Source organism: Uloborus diversus, chromosome 4 (assembly GCF_026930045.1).
Source record: "Uloborus diversus isolate 005 chromosome 4, Udiv.v.3.1, whole genome shotgun sequence".
NCBI lineage: Eukaryota > Metazoa > Arthropoda > Arachnida > Araneae > Uloboridae > Uloborus > Uloborus diversus.
In genome coordinates this window covers 57,394,538-57,411,035 of record NC_072734.1, presented here as the reverse complement: position 1 = coordinate 57,411,035, position 16,498 = coordinate 57,394,538, and the positions used below count along the sequence as shown (strand labels likewise).

At 32.3% G+C, this 16,498-nt stretch overlaps 1 protein-coding gene across 1 annotated transcript in view; it reads right to left on the bottom strand.

Annotated features, from left to right (window-relative positions):
* Positions 1–16,498, bottom strand: part of LOC129221103 (clavesin-2-like) — a 37,596-nt gene extending 21,098 nt beyond the window's left edge. Inside the window, exons 1-2 of the mRNA XM_054855550.1 lie at positions 16,348–16,498; positions 5,423–5,591 (exon numbers count right to left, since the gene is read on the bottom strand). Coding sequence (XP_054711525.1) covers positions 5,423–5,576 — 154 coding nt within the window. The 5' untranslated portion in view covers positions 5,577–5,591; positions 16,348–16,498. The remainder of the gene's footprint in view (positions 1–5,422; positions 5,592–16,347) is intronic.

Here is a 16,498-nt window from a genome sequence, read left to right as displayed (position 1 = left end):
CAGCAGAGAACGAATAAAACTAGCGATTTTTTCTCATAATTATTACAGACCCAGGAAACGCCGGGTATTTTTGCTACGTACAATTATCTGGTAACTAAATAAAGTTATGAAATAGAGTCTGCCCCCCTACCCCCAGTTACCGTCGAACAAAGATTTTTTTTTTCGCCAGGAACGGCCAAATACATGCAGACATTTTCTTTATAGCATCTTCTGTTCGGAATTAAAAATCATATCTTATGAATATAGTATAGATTAACCAAACATTTTACGCAGTTTCATAAACTTGACAAGTCTCTGGCGAATGTATGGTACTGTGGTCCTTTGACGATTAATAATGGATTTGCATTATTTTACACTTTAACGCTGCTTTTAATTGCAAAAATATAAAATGAAACTAAACAAAATGACATTTTGAAACTTATTTGATAAGAAAAGTTATGATAACGTGTTCGGGACGAGTGTTCAAAAATTTTGGCGCTACAGCCATCATTACAAAATTTACTTTTTATAATGGCTGTACTTTTACTTTTTACTTTTGGTACATTTAAAAGGGCAGGCAATTTGAAATGTCAGCGAAACTGGAGACAAACTTTTTTTTTGGTAACTATTTGACCTCTGCCTGTGTTGACCGTTAATTTGAAGCGATTGATAAAACTGCATTCAACGTGAGCGAAGCCGCTGGTAAAAGCTAGTTACTTTATACATTATTTTATCATTTTAATTAACTTTAAAATGAATCATCTCATTAACATGATTAAAAGCTCCTTCAGCGATTTAATCTTACGATTCGAAAAAAATGAGAAATATATTAAACAACCTACAAAAACCCATTGAAAAGGTAAAATGAGCAGCCAAAAAAATATATTGAGCTGTTAAAAAATATTGAAAATCCCTTTAAAATGTTAATGGTTCCAATAACTTAATGAATTGAGAACTGTCACTGTTTGTGAAGCTAAAGAGTACGCAATTCTGTTTCTCGGTTTTCACCATGTTACTAAATATCGCCATTTCTTTAATATTTCTTTCCTTAAATTTGTTAACACGTTAAATAATTCGCCAACTAAATCAAGCAAATCCATAAACAGCACACAAACTTCCATTACTTTGTCTTTGCACATAATTTCAAACAACTGCCAAATTTTTACTGTTTATTGGAAACATTTCGGGTAGCATCATTTTATAATCACCAGAAGTATCTCTGTATTTGGCGACTCTATCTCTTTGATGAAAATTTGTAACACACAGTTTTACAAAGTAGGGAGGAGGAGCCTCATTAAAGGTATCCCAAAACGATTAATGCAAATTTAATAACATTTTAAATCGCAGTAAGGGATTACTGGCAGCTACACTTCTTAAACGTTTGTACTTCAATAGGAATATAGAAAAGGTTTTAGACTATGTTGAAAAAGAAGAAAAAAAAAGATAAATCTTTTTAAACAAGTGAAGTTTAATTTTATATTTTGTAAACTCCTGAAATTTGTATATGCTTAATTATCGTTTTTTCGTTTCTAAAAGTACTATTTTGTTCTTCATACTTATTGCCATTTTACTTTCATGGATAAGGAAGAAGCTCTATTTTAAATAACGTCAAAGCGGTGTGTTTTGAGTTATTTCAGTTACAGCAGAGAATGAATAAAAGTAGCGATTGTTTCTCATAATTTTTACAGACCTAGGCAACGCCGGGTGTTTTTGCTACGCAATTATCTGGTAACTAAATAAATTTATGAAATAGAGTCTACCCCTACCCCCAGTTACCGTCGAAGAAAGATTTATTTTTCGCCAGGAACGGCCAAATGCATGCAAAACATTTTCTTGATAGCATCTTCTGTCCAGAATTAAAAATCATATCTTATGAATATAGATTAACCAAACATTTTAAGCAGTTTCATAAACTTGGCAACTCTGCCGAATGTATGGTACTGTGGTCCTTTGGTGATAAATAATGGATTAGGATTTATTATTTTACATTTTTACGTTGCTTTTAATTGCGAGAAATATAAAATGAAACTAAACAGAATGACATTTTTAAAACTTATTTGATAGGCAGAGTTATGATAACGTGTTTGAGACGAGTGTTCAAAAATTTTAGCGCTACAGTCATTACAAAAGTTGCATTAAAATGTAAAAATTCCGCCAAATTAATTTTGGTAAAAAGATCATTAAGTACTATGAGGTATTGAAGTTAAAAATAATCCGCCAAATTAGTGAAACAACACTCTTAAATAACATTAAAACTAATATTAAAACGCAAATTAATCCACCAAATCCATTTTTTATCTGCAGTCTTACCAGGCGACTACTTTAGTGCATTGGCGAATTATTTAAAACTTTTAATTTTCTTTTTTGTGTGTGTATTTTTAAGGGTTAATGATGCTAATTAGGATTTTGGGGAATTAATGTCCCTATTATAATGGCGACAATGGAGAATATTGTTCTTTCTTTCTTTTTTTCTTTTATTTTGTTTTTTATCTTATGAGACCTGTACTGATGAAGATTTTTGGAAATAATCATAACTGAGATCATCAGAGGGAAATGTTATTTGAAAACACTGACTGATGGAGACCATTCTAATAGAGACTTTTGGGAATTTTTCTCTTTGCGAAATGAGAAGTTTTTTTATACTATTATCCTCATTTAAATGAGAACTTAAAAAAAAAAAAACTGTTGTGCTTACTCTGATTTTAATAGTATTTTTACTCTGAACTTTTTCGTATTGTAATCAGGACCGTTTACGTTATTTAGAAACAGTTGATTTCGTTCTGGTGGAGATATTAAAGGTTTGATGTTCTGACTCTAAAGGGACATTATTAGAATCAGGATTTGTAGTGATTGTTGACCCTATTTTGGGACGATTTCTACGGTAAGAAGTTATACATTATACAATAATTTAGATTGCCGATGTAGCGCTGGATATTATGCATTTGACGGAGATCGGGATTATAAGGGAACTGATTCACTTTATTTAAGATTAGTTGACCTCACTCAAATTGGATTTTTTTTTTGGGAATTACCCAAACTGACTTCTTTACAACTCCTGAACGTTTTCATGATTTATTTTTTGTGATTTTTGGGTGTCTTCCCAGTTTTGCCGACATTTCATTTACTCCCCTTCCCCCTAATTTTCAGTTTTAATCATAACTTTTGATACATTTACGGGGGCAGGCAATTTGAAATGTCGGCGAAATTATAGACAAACAATTTTTTGGTAACAATTTGACCTCTGCCTGTAATGACCATTAACTTGAATCAATTGAAAAAAAACTACGTCAACGTGAGCGAAGCCGCAGGTAAAAGCTAGTTTTGAATAAAATTGGATCTTAGTTGCGTATTGAATTTCTTCTGAGCGTTAGGAAAAAACACAATCATAAAAAAAATAATGAAACAAAACGCTGTTAGCTTTGAGTTTTTAATGTATTTGCTTCAGTTTTGAGCATATTTTAAAGTTATTTCTTCAAATTTTCTCCCATCACATCTAAAATTTCAATTCTGTTACATTTTTGAAAGACTTGGTGGCGACAACGTGAATATTTCGCGTTCATTTAGATTTAAATCCACCGAAAAATCTGTTTCTGTTCCTTTTTAGCCTACTTTCCCAGTAAAAGTCAGAAAAAGAAGAAAAAAGCATGAAAGAAGGCTTAATGCATCTTAAAAATATCGCAAAAAACAAAAAAAAAGTCAAAAATAAATAAAATAATTGAATAAATATCGAAAAATTAAAAATTGGAAAGTAGGGTATTGAGATCGGGAAAAATGTCTGTCGGTCTGTCTGTCTGTCCCCCCCTAATAACTTTCGAATGAATAGTCCGATTCGAACAAACTTTTTTTTGTTCGAAAGATCTCGGCGAGGACATCTCATTCTCATTTTTCATTTTTTGATTTGAACTATTTTTTGTTCAATTTTGAACAGTTCAAAAAAACTTAACATTAGCGCCTACGGGAAAATTCAAGGCAATTCCGAACTGTGAGGCGAATTTGCTTCAAACAAACTTTGTAGGAAAAAGCGTTTGATGAAATACTTGTATGTAAAATATCTTTTTGATTTGAACAATTTTCCGTTCAATTTTTAACAGTTCAAATCCCTTAACATTAGCACCTATGGGGAACTGAAAGTCAATGTAGATTCCGTACTTGAAGGCGGATTTACTTCAAACAAATTTTGTTGGAAATAGCTCTTGACGCCAAAATCCAGACTTCGACTCCGAGAATTTAGGGGCACTTGACCCCGACTCCGACTCCTGTGCCCGACAATTAATCGGACTCCGACTCCCCGACTTCGACTCTGACATTGTAGCTTTGGCAAAAATTTATACACGGAGGACAAATGACAGACTCCGATTCTTAGATATTCGACTCCGACTCTTTTACCACAAAATGAGGTTGACTCCGACTCCGCAGCTATGGTTTTGACTGTGAAATAATTATTGTTGATTTGACTTGTTTTTATTTTTACGCTAAAGTTTTAATTTAGGTATTCAGTTTTTGGCGAATAAACTCGAAGTCATTTATGTTTCTACATAAAGATATGCGCAGACGATTTTTTTTTTTTTTTTGACAATGAAAATTATTTCTTTAAGGTGACATTTTATTGTTTTAATTTATTTTGGTAAGTGCATTTATTCATTTAAAAAATTGTTTTTGGCAACAGGGGAAAAAGAAATGATTTTGTTTTTTGATATGATGAATTTATTTTAATGAGCTTATTAATTTTAATTATTATTTTTTCGTTTTGAAAGCTGTTAAAGATTTTTTAACGGCAAAAAGTGTATTAGCTGCTTTTTTTTTACACATCTATTTTTTTTAGATGAGTGAGGAATATTTTATTCCTAGAAATCAGCTTAAAGTATTTTAAAAATATGTTTGAAAAAATTTGCAATTTTAGCTATTTTTTAAAATATTGATCAGGTACTAGAAATTAGTATGGGTATACGGGAAAGTAGGCTCGTCTAGTTCTAGACAGAACTTCTTGTTTCATAATTCTTTTGCTTAGAGATTCCTAAGTTCTTTATTCTTATCCTTCCCCAGTGTTCTTTTTCTAAAATGTATACTTTGAAAACGTGTTATGTGGTATAACTACACATGCAGAGGCGAGAAAAATTCTTCGCTTTGCGTATATGTGTCATATTAATGTATTTCGTCTTTGAGTATGTTTATATGAATACTTATTTTTTAATTTACATTTAATTTTGTTTTTGAAGTAACGGTAGCTATTGTGCTATTGTTAAATATGCTATACGTACTATTTTGACCTTGGTTGCTAAATGTGGCATGCTACAATGCAAAGCTTTTACAAAGCAAAGTTCAATACATGAATTACATAAAATTGATTAAAAAAACAGATCTTATTACTGAAGCAACTGCAGAAAAAAAATCTCCTTACACCGATTTACTAAAATATGGAATTAATGAACCCCAAAAAACTCACTTTTTATGAAATCTTTTAAGTGCACAAGACCTTCTTTAATGGAATCTTCTGTCTCATTGAGTTCTTTTTCAGCTTTTCTCTTCAATTCAGCGGATAAGTTTTCGCACATCAGTGGCAAGAAATTTCCTTGATTTTCCATGTCTGCATCTAACATATGAGTCTCAATAATCTAAGAGGGAAAAAAAGAAAGAAAGTTGGGTAATAGGATTTCTCTCAATTTTGACGAGTTATCCCATTCGGGCTTTTTGTCGCCAATGCTAGTTAGTAACTTTACTGTAAACACTATGGTTAAACCAGAGAATATTCCTCGGAAATTATTAAAGCAACGAAAATTCCCCTGTTCAGCACACGCACAAAAAAAAGTTATTAGTCCCTCTGCTCCAACAAAAGGCAAGTACTTTCAGTTCTTTTGATAAAGTAAGGAATTTTCGCATAGAGCTGGCATGCAGAATACTCCTAAAGTTTGGAGTCACTTAGAGCAAAACTATATATATATATATATATATATATATATATATATATATATATATATATATATATATATATATATATATATATATATATATATATATATATATATATATAAAGCTCTAGGCTGAGAACACTGAATAGTAGCCAATGGCTACAAAAATAACAAACAATAGTAGACACTTTTTAACTTTTGATAGCCATTTTTTTTAAAGTATGCCCGCAGCGCAAAAAAGTTAATAAATCGCAATTTGTAATATTAACAACAAAATAAAAATTTGATACTCTACAAAAATGTCAAACAAAAGTTCTCTGGATGTATTTTTATTGTATAAAGATATAAGTACACAACAAAATGAAATAGTTAAAAAATTTTCAACATAATACAAATGTAGGCAATTACATCTAAATGAAAGCATGTGAGAACTCATACAGGCTTTGATTTGTTTAACAGTCAGAAAATGTCTTTCGTCTAACACGATTATAACTGGAGGAATTTGGGATTTTAAAAGTCCGTAAACGCAAAAACAAGTTCTTTACCAAAAAAAAAAAAAAAAAAACCTGATTGTAAAAACAGACCATTTTCTAATAATGGTAGGCGTAAAAACGTCGTGAATAATTAATTTTGCTACTTCAATTGAAAATATTCGATCTGAAATGAACGACGAAAAACATATATATTTGTACATACTCCAGTACTTATCCGACACCCACTAAGAAGGGCTCAAGTAGGATTTGAAGCTTAGAACAGGAATTAGTAAATGGATGGAGCAAGTCTAATCATTGGCTTAGAAAATGCTGAGACAGAGACCCCCAAGTCACCTGACTCAACAACGCCAGATGGTCGACAGGTTTTTTGCGTGAAACTAGTGAAAGAAACCCGATTTCTTTCAATGCTTTGCTTTATATCCATCACGTGACTTGGGGGTCTTTGCTTCACGAATGAAAGTCTACACTCCCTCCATTTTATCTCTTCTCAATGATTTGAAGCGTGTCGTACTAGCGCGATATTTTTTTCGACAAAAAAGAAACACATAATCGCTATTTTTGGCGACTAGAACTTGATTCTTTAGTAGCCGTTTTCAATGAAATGGTCTCCCATTGGCGACTGGTGATCGCTAATCTAGAGATTTAAACATATCGACTCGAAACACTACGCCAACAGCGGAGTAATTACTTGCTCCTTAGTCTAACAGTTAAGCAATGCCGTTTTGTTGAAACAGCAATTTACTGACATAAATATTAGTTCTCAATGTCTTTATTAAAAAAAATAAATACAAAAAGAAGTGGTGGTTTATCCCGAAACTTCAGGGAAAAATAAATATGACTTCATGTATTTTAACCAAGTTTTTTTTCTCCCAAAGTCAAATTTGTACCCCAAAACAACTTGATAGAAGAAAAAAACAACAACATTGGTTGAAATATAAGATCGAGCAGGTTCCTCATACCCGTGAAATTTCACTATGTTATAATAGTTTAATATGCATTCTAAAACAAACCTTAAAACACTTCAACTAATCACTTATTTATGCTATTAAAAATAAATAAAATCGCATAGCAGTTAAGGTTGTTTCCTCGCAAAAAAAAAAAGTTACACCTGTAAAGTGTAAAAATAAATGTAACACATAATGGAAATACCTTTAATTTATCATCAAAACATGTCTGTTCAAAAAAAATTATAAGTTTCCCCCCTTAAGATTTGTATCTTTGGAGAAAGGGTGGGGTCTTTCTGAAAACATATCTTTGAGTTAAAAATTGTTATTCCAATCACTTCTTTTTTGCTGGAATTTGTTGAAAATTTTTGTTAGAATAGGGATCTTGTTATTCATTGGAGTAGTTATGAAATAAGCTGATCTACAAAAAACAATTCTAGTTCGCTCTTTTTCCTGCTCATAATAGCTCGAAGGTCGCGCATAGATAGTTGCATCCTTCAATTCGATTAAGAATTAGCATAAACATCATTAAAATTACGTTTTCGTTTGAAGTCCCTTGTTGTAAGTTTCTTCAATTAAAATTACTGTAATGGTTTAAAAAATATTAGTACATAAAAACGGTTTAAAATAAGTGTTTTGCATTTCAAACATGACTTCTCATTGATCTTCGGTGCGAATAGAATCTGCACCAGTTTTTTCGTCACAAAACTGCTCAGAACATGCACGAGCCTTTATATGACAGGATGGCTCCACAAGAAATTGACACATATTTAATTGAGGGACTTTTAATGGAACCTTTAATGTTCTTTAATGGCTTGTTTTTATTATTTAGCGGATTATTTTAAATGTTAATAGAACTTTTAACGTTTCTTAATGTCCTGATTTATTTCACGAGTTATTTTACATTTTAATAATTCATTTCGGTTTAATTTATTTAATTGCTAAGTTATTGGTTAGTTTACGACTTGTTAATTTATTTAAGAGTATACGAAAAAGGTGTACGAAATAATGTGTGGTATTACTAAATGTAGTTTAGATGAAACTTAGACCAAACATAGCATCAAGTACTCATGCTGAGATACGGTTACAGAGTTCGGGCTACTGTGGGAAATCTTTATTTTCCATTGGCGATAAATTGATTTTTTACCAACGTACTCCTATTTTACTTTACAAACAAAGTAGAATACTGCCATGCTATGTACAAAAGTCGTAACTTCACTTCAAGTAAATAAATAAATAAAAATAATATTGAGTTATTGTCACGAGGTGGTACTAGTACATATGCTAGTACCTAAAGACTGCATAGGCCCTAGTTCGACCGCAACGACGGTTCTAAGTTGATAATTTGGACCCAGAGATGTAATATAGTTGCCTTTAGAATTACAATTTTTACCCCTCTTCGACTGATGTACTGCAGTATGAACCATTCGCATGCGCAAACTTTTGAATTAATTACGTTGAATACTAATTTTCAATAAGAGGTTCTCAAAATTAAATGGATACTACTTTCAATTTCAGTAACTTGAATGCCAAAATAACTTAGTTACAGGATGTTCATCGTTTGCAAATGAAACTAATTATTTTCATTTTACATTAATTTTCGGCTGGTAATAAGTATTTGTCGTTTCCTAATGAAAACATTTACTTTAACTGGATATTTATGGTCTGGTATCAAAGATATTCCACAATGACAAGCAAAAAAAATGGATGAGGAGAAAAAACTCTATTTTATTGCACACGGCACATAAGAAAAAAAAAGATCTTTTCGACTTTTCAAGTAATTTATTGAAGGTTTTCCTTCAATAAGGATCCTTATTCTCATAAATGAATAAGGATTCTCCCTTCTACTAGTTGTACTAGAAAAAGATGCCAAATGTTGGGGCATTGGACATAGTGTCGAAGTCTGAAATTCCAATGTAAATGCCATTGCATTTCTGAGGCCAAACTAGCAACTTGGGACCCTTGCTGCAACCAAACTAGGGCTTATGCAGTCAAATCGCTTTACCTGGCTTCATATCTAGTGGAAATGTACCTATATTTAGAATTTTGTTCAGATTCGTGATCTTTGAGGTCGTGCCGTTTGGTCGTTAGCACGCAGAACAGTTTAAATACGTCTGTTTCATGACAAATACATTTCTTTTTCTTTTTGTTTCAAATACATATTTTTGAAAAAGCTCTTAGTTGAAAGAATAAAGAAATGTTTGCCCCAAATATCCTGTTTACTTATTGTTAGAAAAATTTAGCAATCTTGAATTCAGCAGTTATGTGTGAAATGCGGCAGTGAAAAATTTATCCTTTAAAAACTATCGATAAAATATTGTAACTACTTAATTCCGTATTATTCCATCAGTCATCTTCCAAAGCTACTTCTGTCTCAAATCGTATACACCAAGTTGAAATGTGCACATCTGAAATACTGAAGTTAAATAGGGAAATTAAATACATTAAAGGGTCTTGAGTCATTTTCAAAGATTATCCCTTTGAGGTCTTAGGAAAAGAACTTCGAATTAAATCTCATGTGCATTATGTCTTCAAAGTTTTCAATTCAGAAGTACTTCAGTTTAAAATTAAAGTTTGTCGTGTGATCTTTAGAATTACGTATTTCGGCACTGATAAGCTCGAACTTTGTAATTACATTTATGTTGCATTTGAAATGGCATCAATTATGTATTCCAGTGGTACGTATAAATTAACTTATTCAACCTGAAGAAATTAGTTTTGAAACGTATATAACTCTCCATGTTCTCTTATTTTGAGTTTTCCAAATTATCTTTAAATTTAATTTTATTTTTTAAGTAAGCTTAGCTGTGTTTATTAAAATTAATCTTTACATCTTAATGAGTTTTAGAGGAGTCGATTTCTTTAAGTCAAAAATAAAAAAAATACTAATCTTTTGCACTCTGGAGATTAATCTTGAGACTTCGAATTGGCATTATATTTTGATTTCAATCATTTCAGATTAATAGAGATGAATGTAGCAATCTGAACAACTGTAAAGTAATACACAAGGCGTAGCTTTTATATCTAACAGGAATTAAAGGATAATTTACAACTTCTGGTTCTGGGATATGTAATTCCAAACGTAGAATATTTTGCAGAACCTTGCAGTGTGACACGGGGTTTTTCCAGCTTAAAAAAATACAAACATCCGTTCTGTATGCATTTTTTCCCCTAAAAATGTTTTTGAATAAAAATTTTTCAAACTCGGAATTATAGCAAAATGTTGCTTACGAATGCACTATACAGGAACATGTTTTACGTTTTGACGGAAAGCTAGAAATTGAAAGACAATGAAAGAAGCACGGAGAATGTTAACTTTTAATAAGGGCTAAGGGCAATTCCATTGTGACCGATATGACACTAAGATACAATTGTTACAGATAAAACTAACGTTTTTAGCTCTAAATCAGTTTACGAATATTAACAGGGTGATTTTCAAAACGCTTGACAGTTTGGTGTCCTAACATTTTTCGGTAAATTTCATGTTCATAAAATTATTTTTTTGGCATTACATAAGCGTAGAATGGGGCATTGTCTTACACTAAATTCATTGCATTCAGTGCCTTTTTTTATGGTTGTAAATTAATTAGTTTTTTCTATTACTTTAGTTAGCTAGTAATGGAAATTTCCTTGGCCTGACAGGCAAGTTCGCATAAACTAAATCTTTTTTGTACGATTTCAAGCAGTTTTTTTTTTGTGCATTAACGAAAGAAGAGATATCTGTTAGTTTAGCTGAAATGAATTACTGAGACTTGCCAGACATCCCAGTTTGACCGGGACTGTCCGGTTTTCAGACAAAATCCCGATGTCCCGGCCGGGTTACTACAAGTCCCGGAAAAAGATAAATTTGATTACAAATGACCAAAAAGGTCTAAAAATAATTAGCTTGAAGGAATATTTAGGATAATTACTTTATCATTTTGTAACATTGACTGGTAAAATTAATACCGGATTAGCTTTTGAGGATTTTTACAACAAGATTAAAACCAAAAAAGACTGTTTAAAAAGTCCTAAAAAATGAAAAGTATATCTAAATAGTGTTCAATTTTTCATTTCTTATTCAAAGTGATTTTTTCTAACTAAAATAAATTGTAAATACAATAGAATGTTACATTTAACTGCATCATTTCTGCTTATGTCAATTTGTATTCATTTTGTTTGTTTTAGGTTCATAATTAGTAACCATTTATTCATAGCATTGAGCATAAATTGTGCCAGTGGCGTAGCTAGACCCGACTTTCGGGGGGGGGGGGTTACTTCTTTTATATATATATATATATATATATATATATGTGTGTGTGTGTGTATGTGTGTGTGTGTAATCGCTTGGAATTTTTTCCTTTCTCTTCTCTTTTCTTTTTCTCTTTTTTTTTTTGAGACTAACTTTTCGGGGGGGGGGTTTTGTCCCCAAAACCCCCCCCTTAACTATGCCCCTGAATTGTGCTACACTCCAAAAATCAACCATGGGTGACGCTGAAGGAGAGGGGGGCGGCATTCCGATGTCCCGGTTGAACATTTCAAAAAAATGGCAAGCTTAATTTTACTGAACTGCTCACCTAACATTTTAAAATTTCAATGCAGTTTGTGTCCTTAAGTGCAACTCATGAGTGCTACCCCGGGGAATTGAATATTTTTATACTGTTGCAGTTATATATTTAACTACAGCAGTTTATGCAAAAGGGATTTTTAAAATTTAAGTAGGGATTTTTCATCTGCGAGTATGTGTAGGACACAAAATTTACAACTTTTTTTTGGGGTGGGGGTGGGGTGGGGTGGGGCGGGGGGTGATGAATGATTTAGAAGTGAAAAATTAAAAATTTCAGAGCAAACTGTTATTTGGAACCTACGTCAATTACGATTGGGGTGAGCACAAATGATAAACCCGATTTTAAAAAATTATATTTTCGAAACTACTTTACAAAATGGCGCTAAGTGATACATAAATGCTAATAGAGAAATACCAGATTTTATGAATTGAAACTTTTTAATCCAGGGATTTTTTATTCTGATCGGCAAACGTGACATAAATGAACTAGTTGTTTTTTGTGTGGCGGAAAGTCTCACATGCGCTCTTCTCGCTTTCTTTCTTTCTCGATGTCCATGGTTGCGTGTAGTGAGTACACCTGTTGTTTGATAAGATAGAGGAATAGATAGGGTTACAGATAAGCATATATACACACAGACAGACGCGCACATACAGCATGAGTGAAAACTTTAAGGCCAGTAATAATTTTCTGAAAACTATAAAATGAAATTGAAGGGATTTTAATACTATTACATTATTAATTATTTATGTTTATTGGTAAGAAATAATGCAACAGACAAGATTTGTAAAGTATGGAATTACCAGAAAAACAGTGGTGTATTCAAAATTAGTATTTCCGCCTGAGTAAAAACTATAAGGACTCTAGTATTGCTTAATAACTACAAGTACATATATCGGAATAAATATCACCGCAGTTGACAAGACTGGAAACCCTTTGGAATCCCACTTGTAGTTTTGTCATTAATTTCTTCAAAGTTTTGGTTCTCTTTGTAAAGTTATCAAAAGGTGGGAAGTTAACGGTTCATGAAAGGGGGCAGACTGAGGCTTTTCCTTCAAAGAGGATAAGTAGGCGTACTATTGCGAAAAAATAAATAAATAAATAAAGGAGGATCGAAGATTGAAGTCAACAACTTTTTAAAATTGAAACACAATTATGGTAAAAAGAACACCGGGAAAAGACCTAAAGCGCGTATCGGAGAACGAGTTTGCTAACTAACATCACCTGAAAGGTACTCAATCAGGAAACTTATTCAAACGATAGGTTTAAATGTTTATTAAAAACAATATATGAATGCCTCAATTGCCAAATCGATTAACTCCACTTTTTAAAAAAATCCACATTTCTGCTTTAATAGTGCTTTATCAAGGCTTAGCATCTGAATTTATATTAAAGTTCTGGTTCAGTACATTTCTGACCATGAGATGTCATAAAATGTAACACGAGGGCTCATTCACCCCTGTGGATAACACTATCTTCATCTCTTTTCTCGACTTTTTGTTTTATGGAGTTAATCAATTTGGCAAGTGAGGCATCCACACACAACACAATTAAAACATTATTAAATATAACACAATTAAAAGGTGGGGAGATTTTATTTATTCAGTACTAGTGGTACCCGCATGGCTTTATCCGTAATAAAAAAATTAATAAGTCTTTTGGTTCGCCTGTATATTTACAAATAATGTATGGTGAATTTTCTCACCAATTGACTTGTACCCATGTTACGGTTTCACGTTATGATAATTTCGTATTTCGCCAATTGGCTTGTGCCCATGTTACGGTTCCACGTTATGATAATTTCGTAATTTACTCGTCCATCTTATGCTAATTTTGTTCTTGAAATTGGAATAGAAAAAAGAACCACATGGAATTTTCGAAAAATCGCTTCGAGGTGCACACCCCCATGCTACAAACTAACTTTGTGCCAAATTTCATGAAAGTCGGCCGATCGGTCTAGGCGCTATGCGCGTCACAGAGATCCAGACATCAAGACATCCTCAGGAAATCCAGACATCCTCAGGACATCCGGATATCCAGAGATCCAGACTTTCAGCTTCATTATTAGTAAAAAGAAAATTGCCTAAACCTCGGTTACCAATTATGTACTACATAGTGGATTTGAACTTTAGCCAGGAAATCATAACCTGGAATATAACCAATATATACAAATATTTTTTTCTGATGAAAAGAAGTGGAATTTAGATGGACCAGACGGATGGAAGTACTCTTGGCATGAATTACCGAAATAAAAGAAATATTTTTCAAGCGCCAATTGGATGGAGGCTCTGTCATGACTTAAAAGTACTTTGCTTACAATGGTGGGGGCTCAGTTGTGTTTATATCAGGTGAAAGGAATTCACAAGCTTATCAAAATGTTCTCGCGAGTCATCTTTTATCAATTGCTGAATTTATTGCTTGATAAAATATAAAATATCAGCATGACAATGAAACTATCCATTCGAGTAACAGTGCAAAAAATTAGTTCCAAGTCAACAATGTTGAAACTTTGAAATGACCAACTAAGTCTCCAGATCTTAGCCCAATAGAGAACTTATAGGACGATTTAGCAAGACGATTTTATGCAGGAGGGAGACATTTTACTTCATCAAATAGAGCTGAAATTTACTATTGCTGATGAATGGCATAAAATAGAAACCGATCGTTGTCAAAAACTAGTTTCATCTACGAAAGCAAGAATATTGAAAGAACTTGAAAACATGGATCCTACACAAGCTCATAAATATTTTTATTTTTGTCTTCATATGCATTTTTCTATGTTGGCCATAAAGATTTTACTCAGGTTCAATTATCGACCTGTAATATTTTCTGATAATGAAATATTTACAAACGATTTTTTACTTTTATTTAAAGTAAATCACTCAAATAATTTTTTTATCTTAAGTTTTCGATGTGTCGAATTTCTCAGAAAAGTTTACTGGCCTTAAAGTTTTTGCTCAGTAGTATGGACGAAAATGAGTATTACTTGAAATAACATTCTGGGAAGGTGTTCGCTTAGTTGCTTAGTGCAGTTTTTCATAATTTATTTGATAAGTGCAAGCTTTTTTAATGCTGACTTTTTTCATGGAACCCCTGTTTTATCCTCAAAAGTATAGTTTACATGCAACATTCTAGGAATTTTCAATAAAAGCAATTTTTTTATTTAACAAAATATTTTTCGACTTAAAAATATAACTTTAAAATTAATACAAATTTTTCTGAACATCTAAAACTCGTTCAAAACAAAATTTTAACATTTAATTTTAATGATATGAGTGGTACCTAATTTTACTATGACAGTGTACATCCTTAATATCCCTAATATCCCTTTATGGATAAAAGTTGCATTCTCAGATAAGGTTAAACACTAAACCTATGGTGATATTTAGTTTTTGTAAACAGGTTTTTGTTGTAAACAGCAAAAGTGCCAACACGGAATTTCGTAGCATTTGAGAGCATTCATCTCTTAAATTGCACCAGAATTTCACTGAACGGCATCATTTTAAATTTCTGATGCAAAAAGGATTAAGTACTGTTTCAATAAAAGAATCGTGTTCGAGAGCTGACTGAATGCCATACATCCTCATATATATAATAGCCAATGATCAAGAAAGCTCCTGACGTCATCAACAATGAGACTCGCGCCACGGCACGATAATTTAATAATAATTTTTAGTAATGTTTGACATGCAGGAAAAGGCTTTATTGTGACAAGATTGAACTGGATCCGTTAACTTAACTGTTTTACTGGTAAGACTGTGTCATTTCAGGGGAATGAAGAAACGAAAAAGTGGTCAACAATGAACGCTATCTTCTGGAGTTTAGAGTTAATCCGCTTAGGGCTAAAATTTGAACCATAAAAATATCACCAAACAGGCAATTGCTTCGTTCAAATGTAGAAGCAATTTTCACCCGTCATATCTTGACGGGCGATTTTCCAGTTGGCAATAAATAGCTTTTAATCCGATATTAATATTTTCTCAGCCGTTTATCTAAACACTCCAACTTTACTCACACTCCTACTCAAACTTTATTTTTCAAGTGATTTATTTGATTATTTTGGAAAAAAGGAAAAATGCAAATTTCGCGGAACTGTTGAGAGCGTAATGATTTCTTTCTACAGTTAAAAACCAAACTAAACTGGTTCAAATCCAAACATAAATCATATGTCTGAGGCGTCTTGATTTCGAGCTTTAGGACAAAAAATTAATGTTTCGTGTGATTTTTAAATTTCTTTTAATTGTTAGGGAAGGGTAAGAGAGAAGGAGAAGGGATTGGGGGGGGGGGGGGGGGGCAGAGAGACAGCGCGATATACATTCACAAAATTCTTTGCTGACTATGTATTTTAATATATATATATACATATATATATAGTTCCTTTTTCTTTTCGGGGTATTGTCACAGGAGAAAAGGAATGTTTTTTTCGAATTTGCAACATTAGAATAACACGCGAAAACTGCTAAAAGATTAAAAATCTTACCTTTGGTGGTCCATGAACTGGAGAACAGTTGTAATATATCCTAATGAGTCGACGTATAAAATAAAGCAGTTGGAATCTACAAAATTAGTTACGATGATGATTATTTTCAATCCACACCGTTCAAGAACCTTTTGCAGTCTACAGATAGATG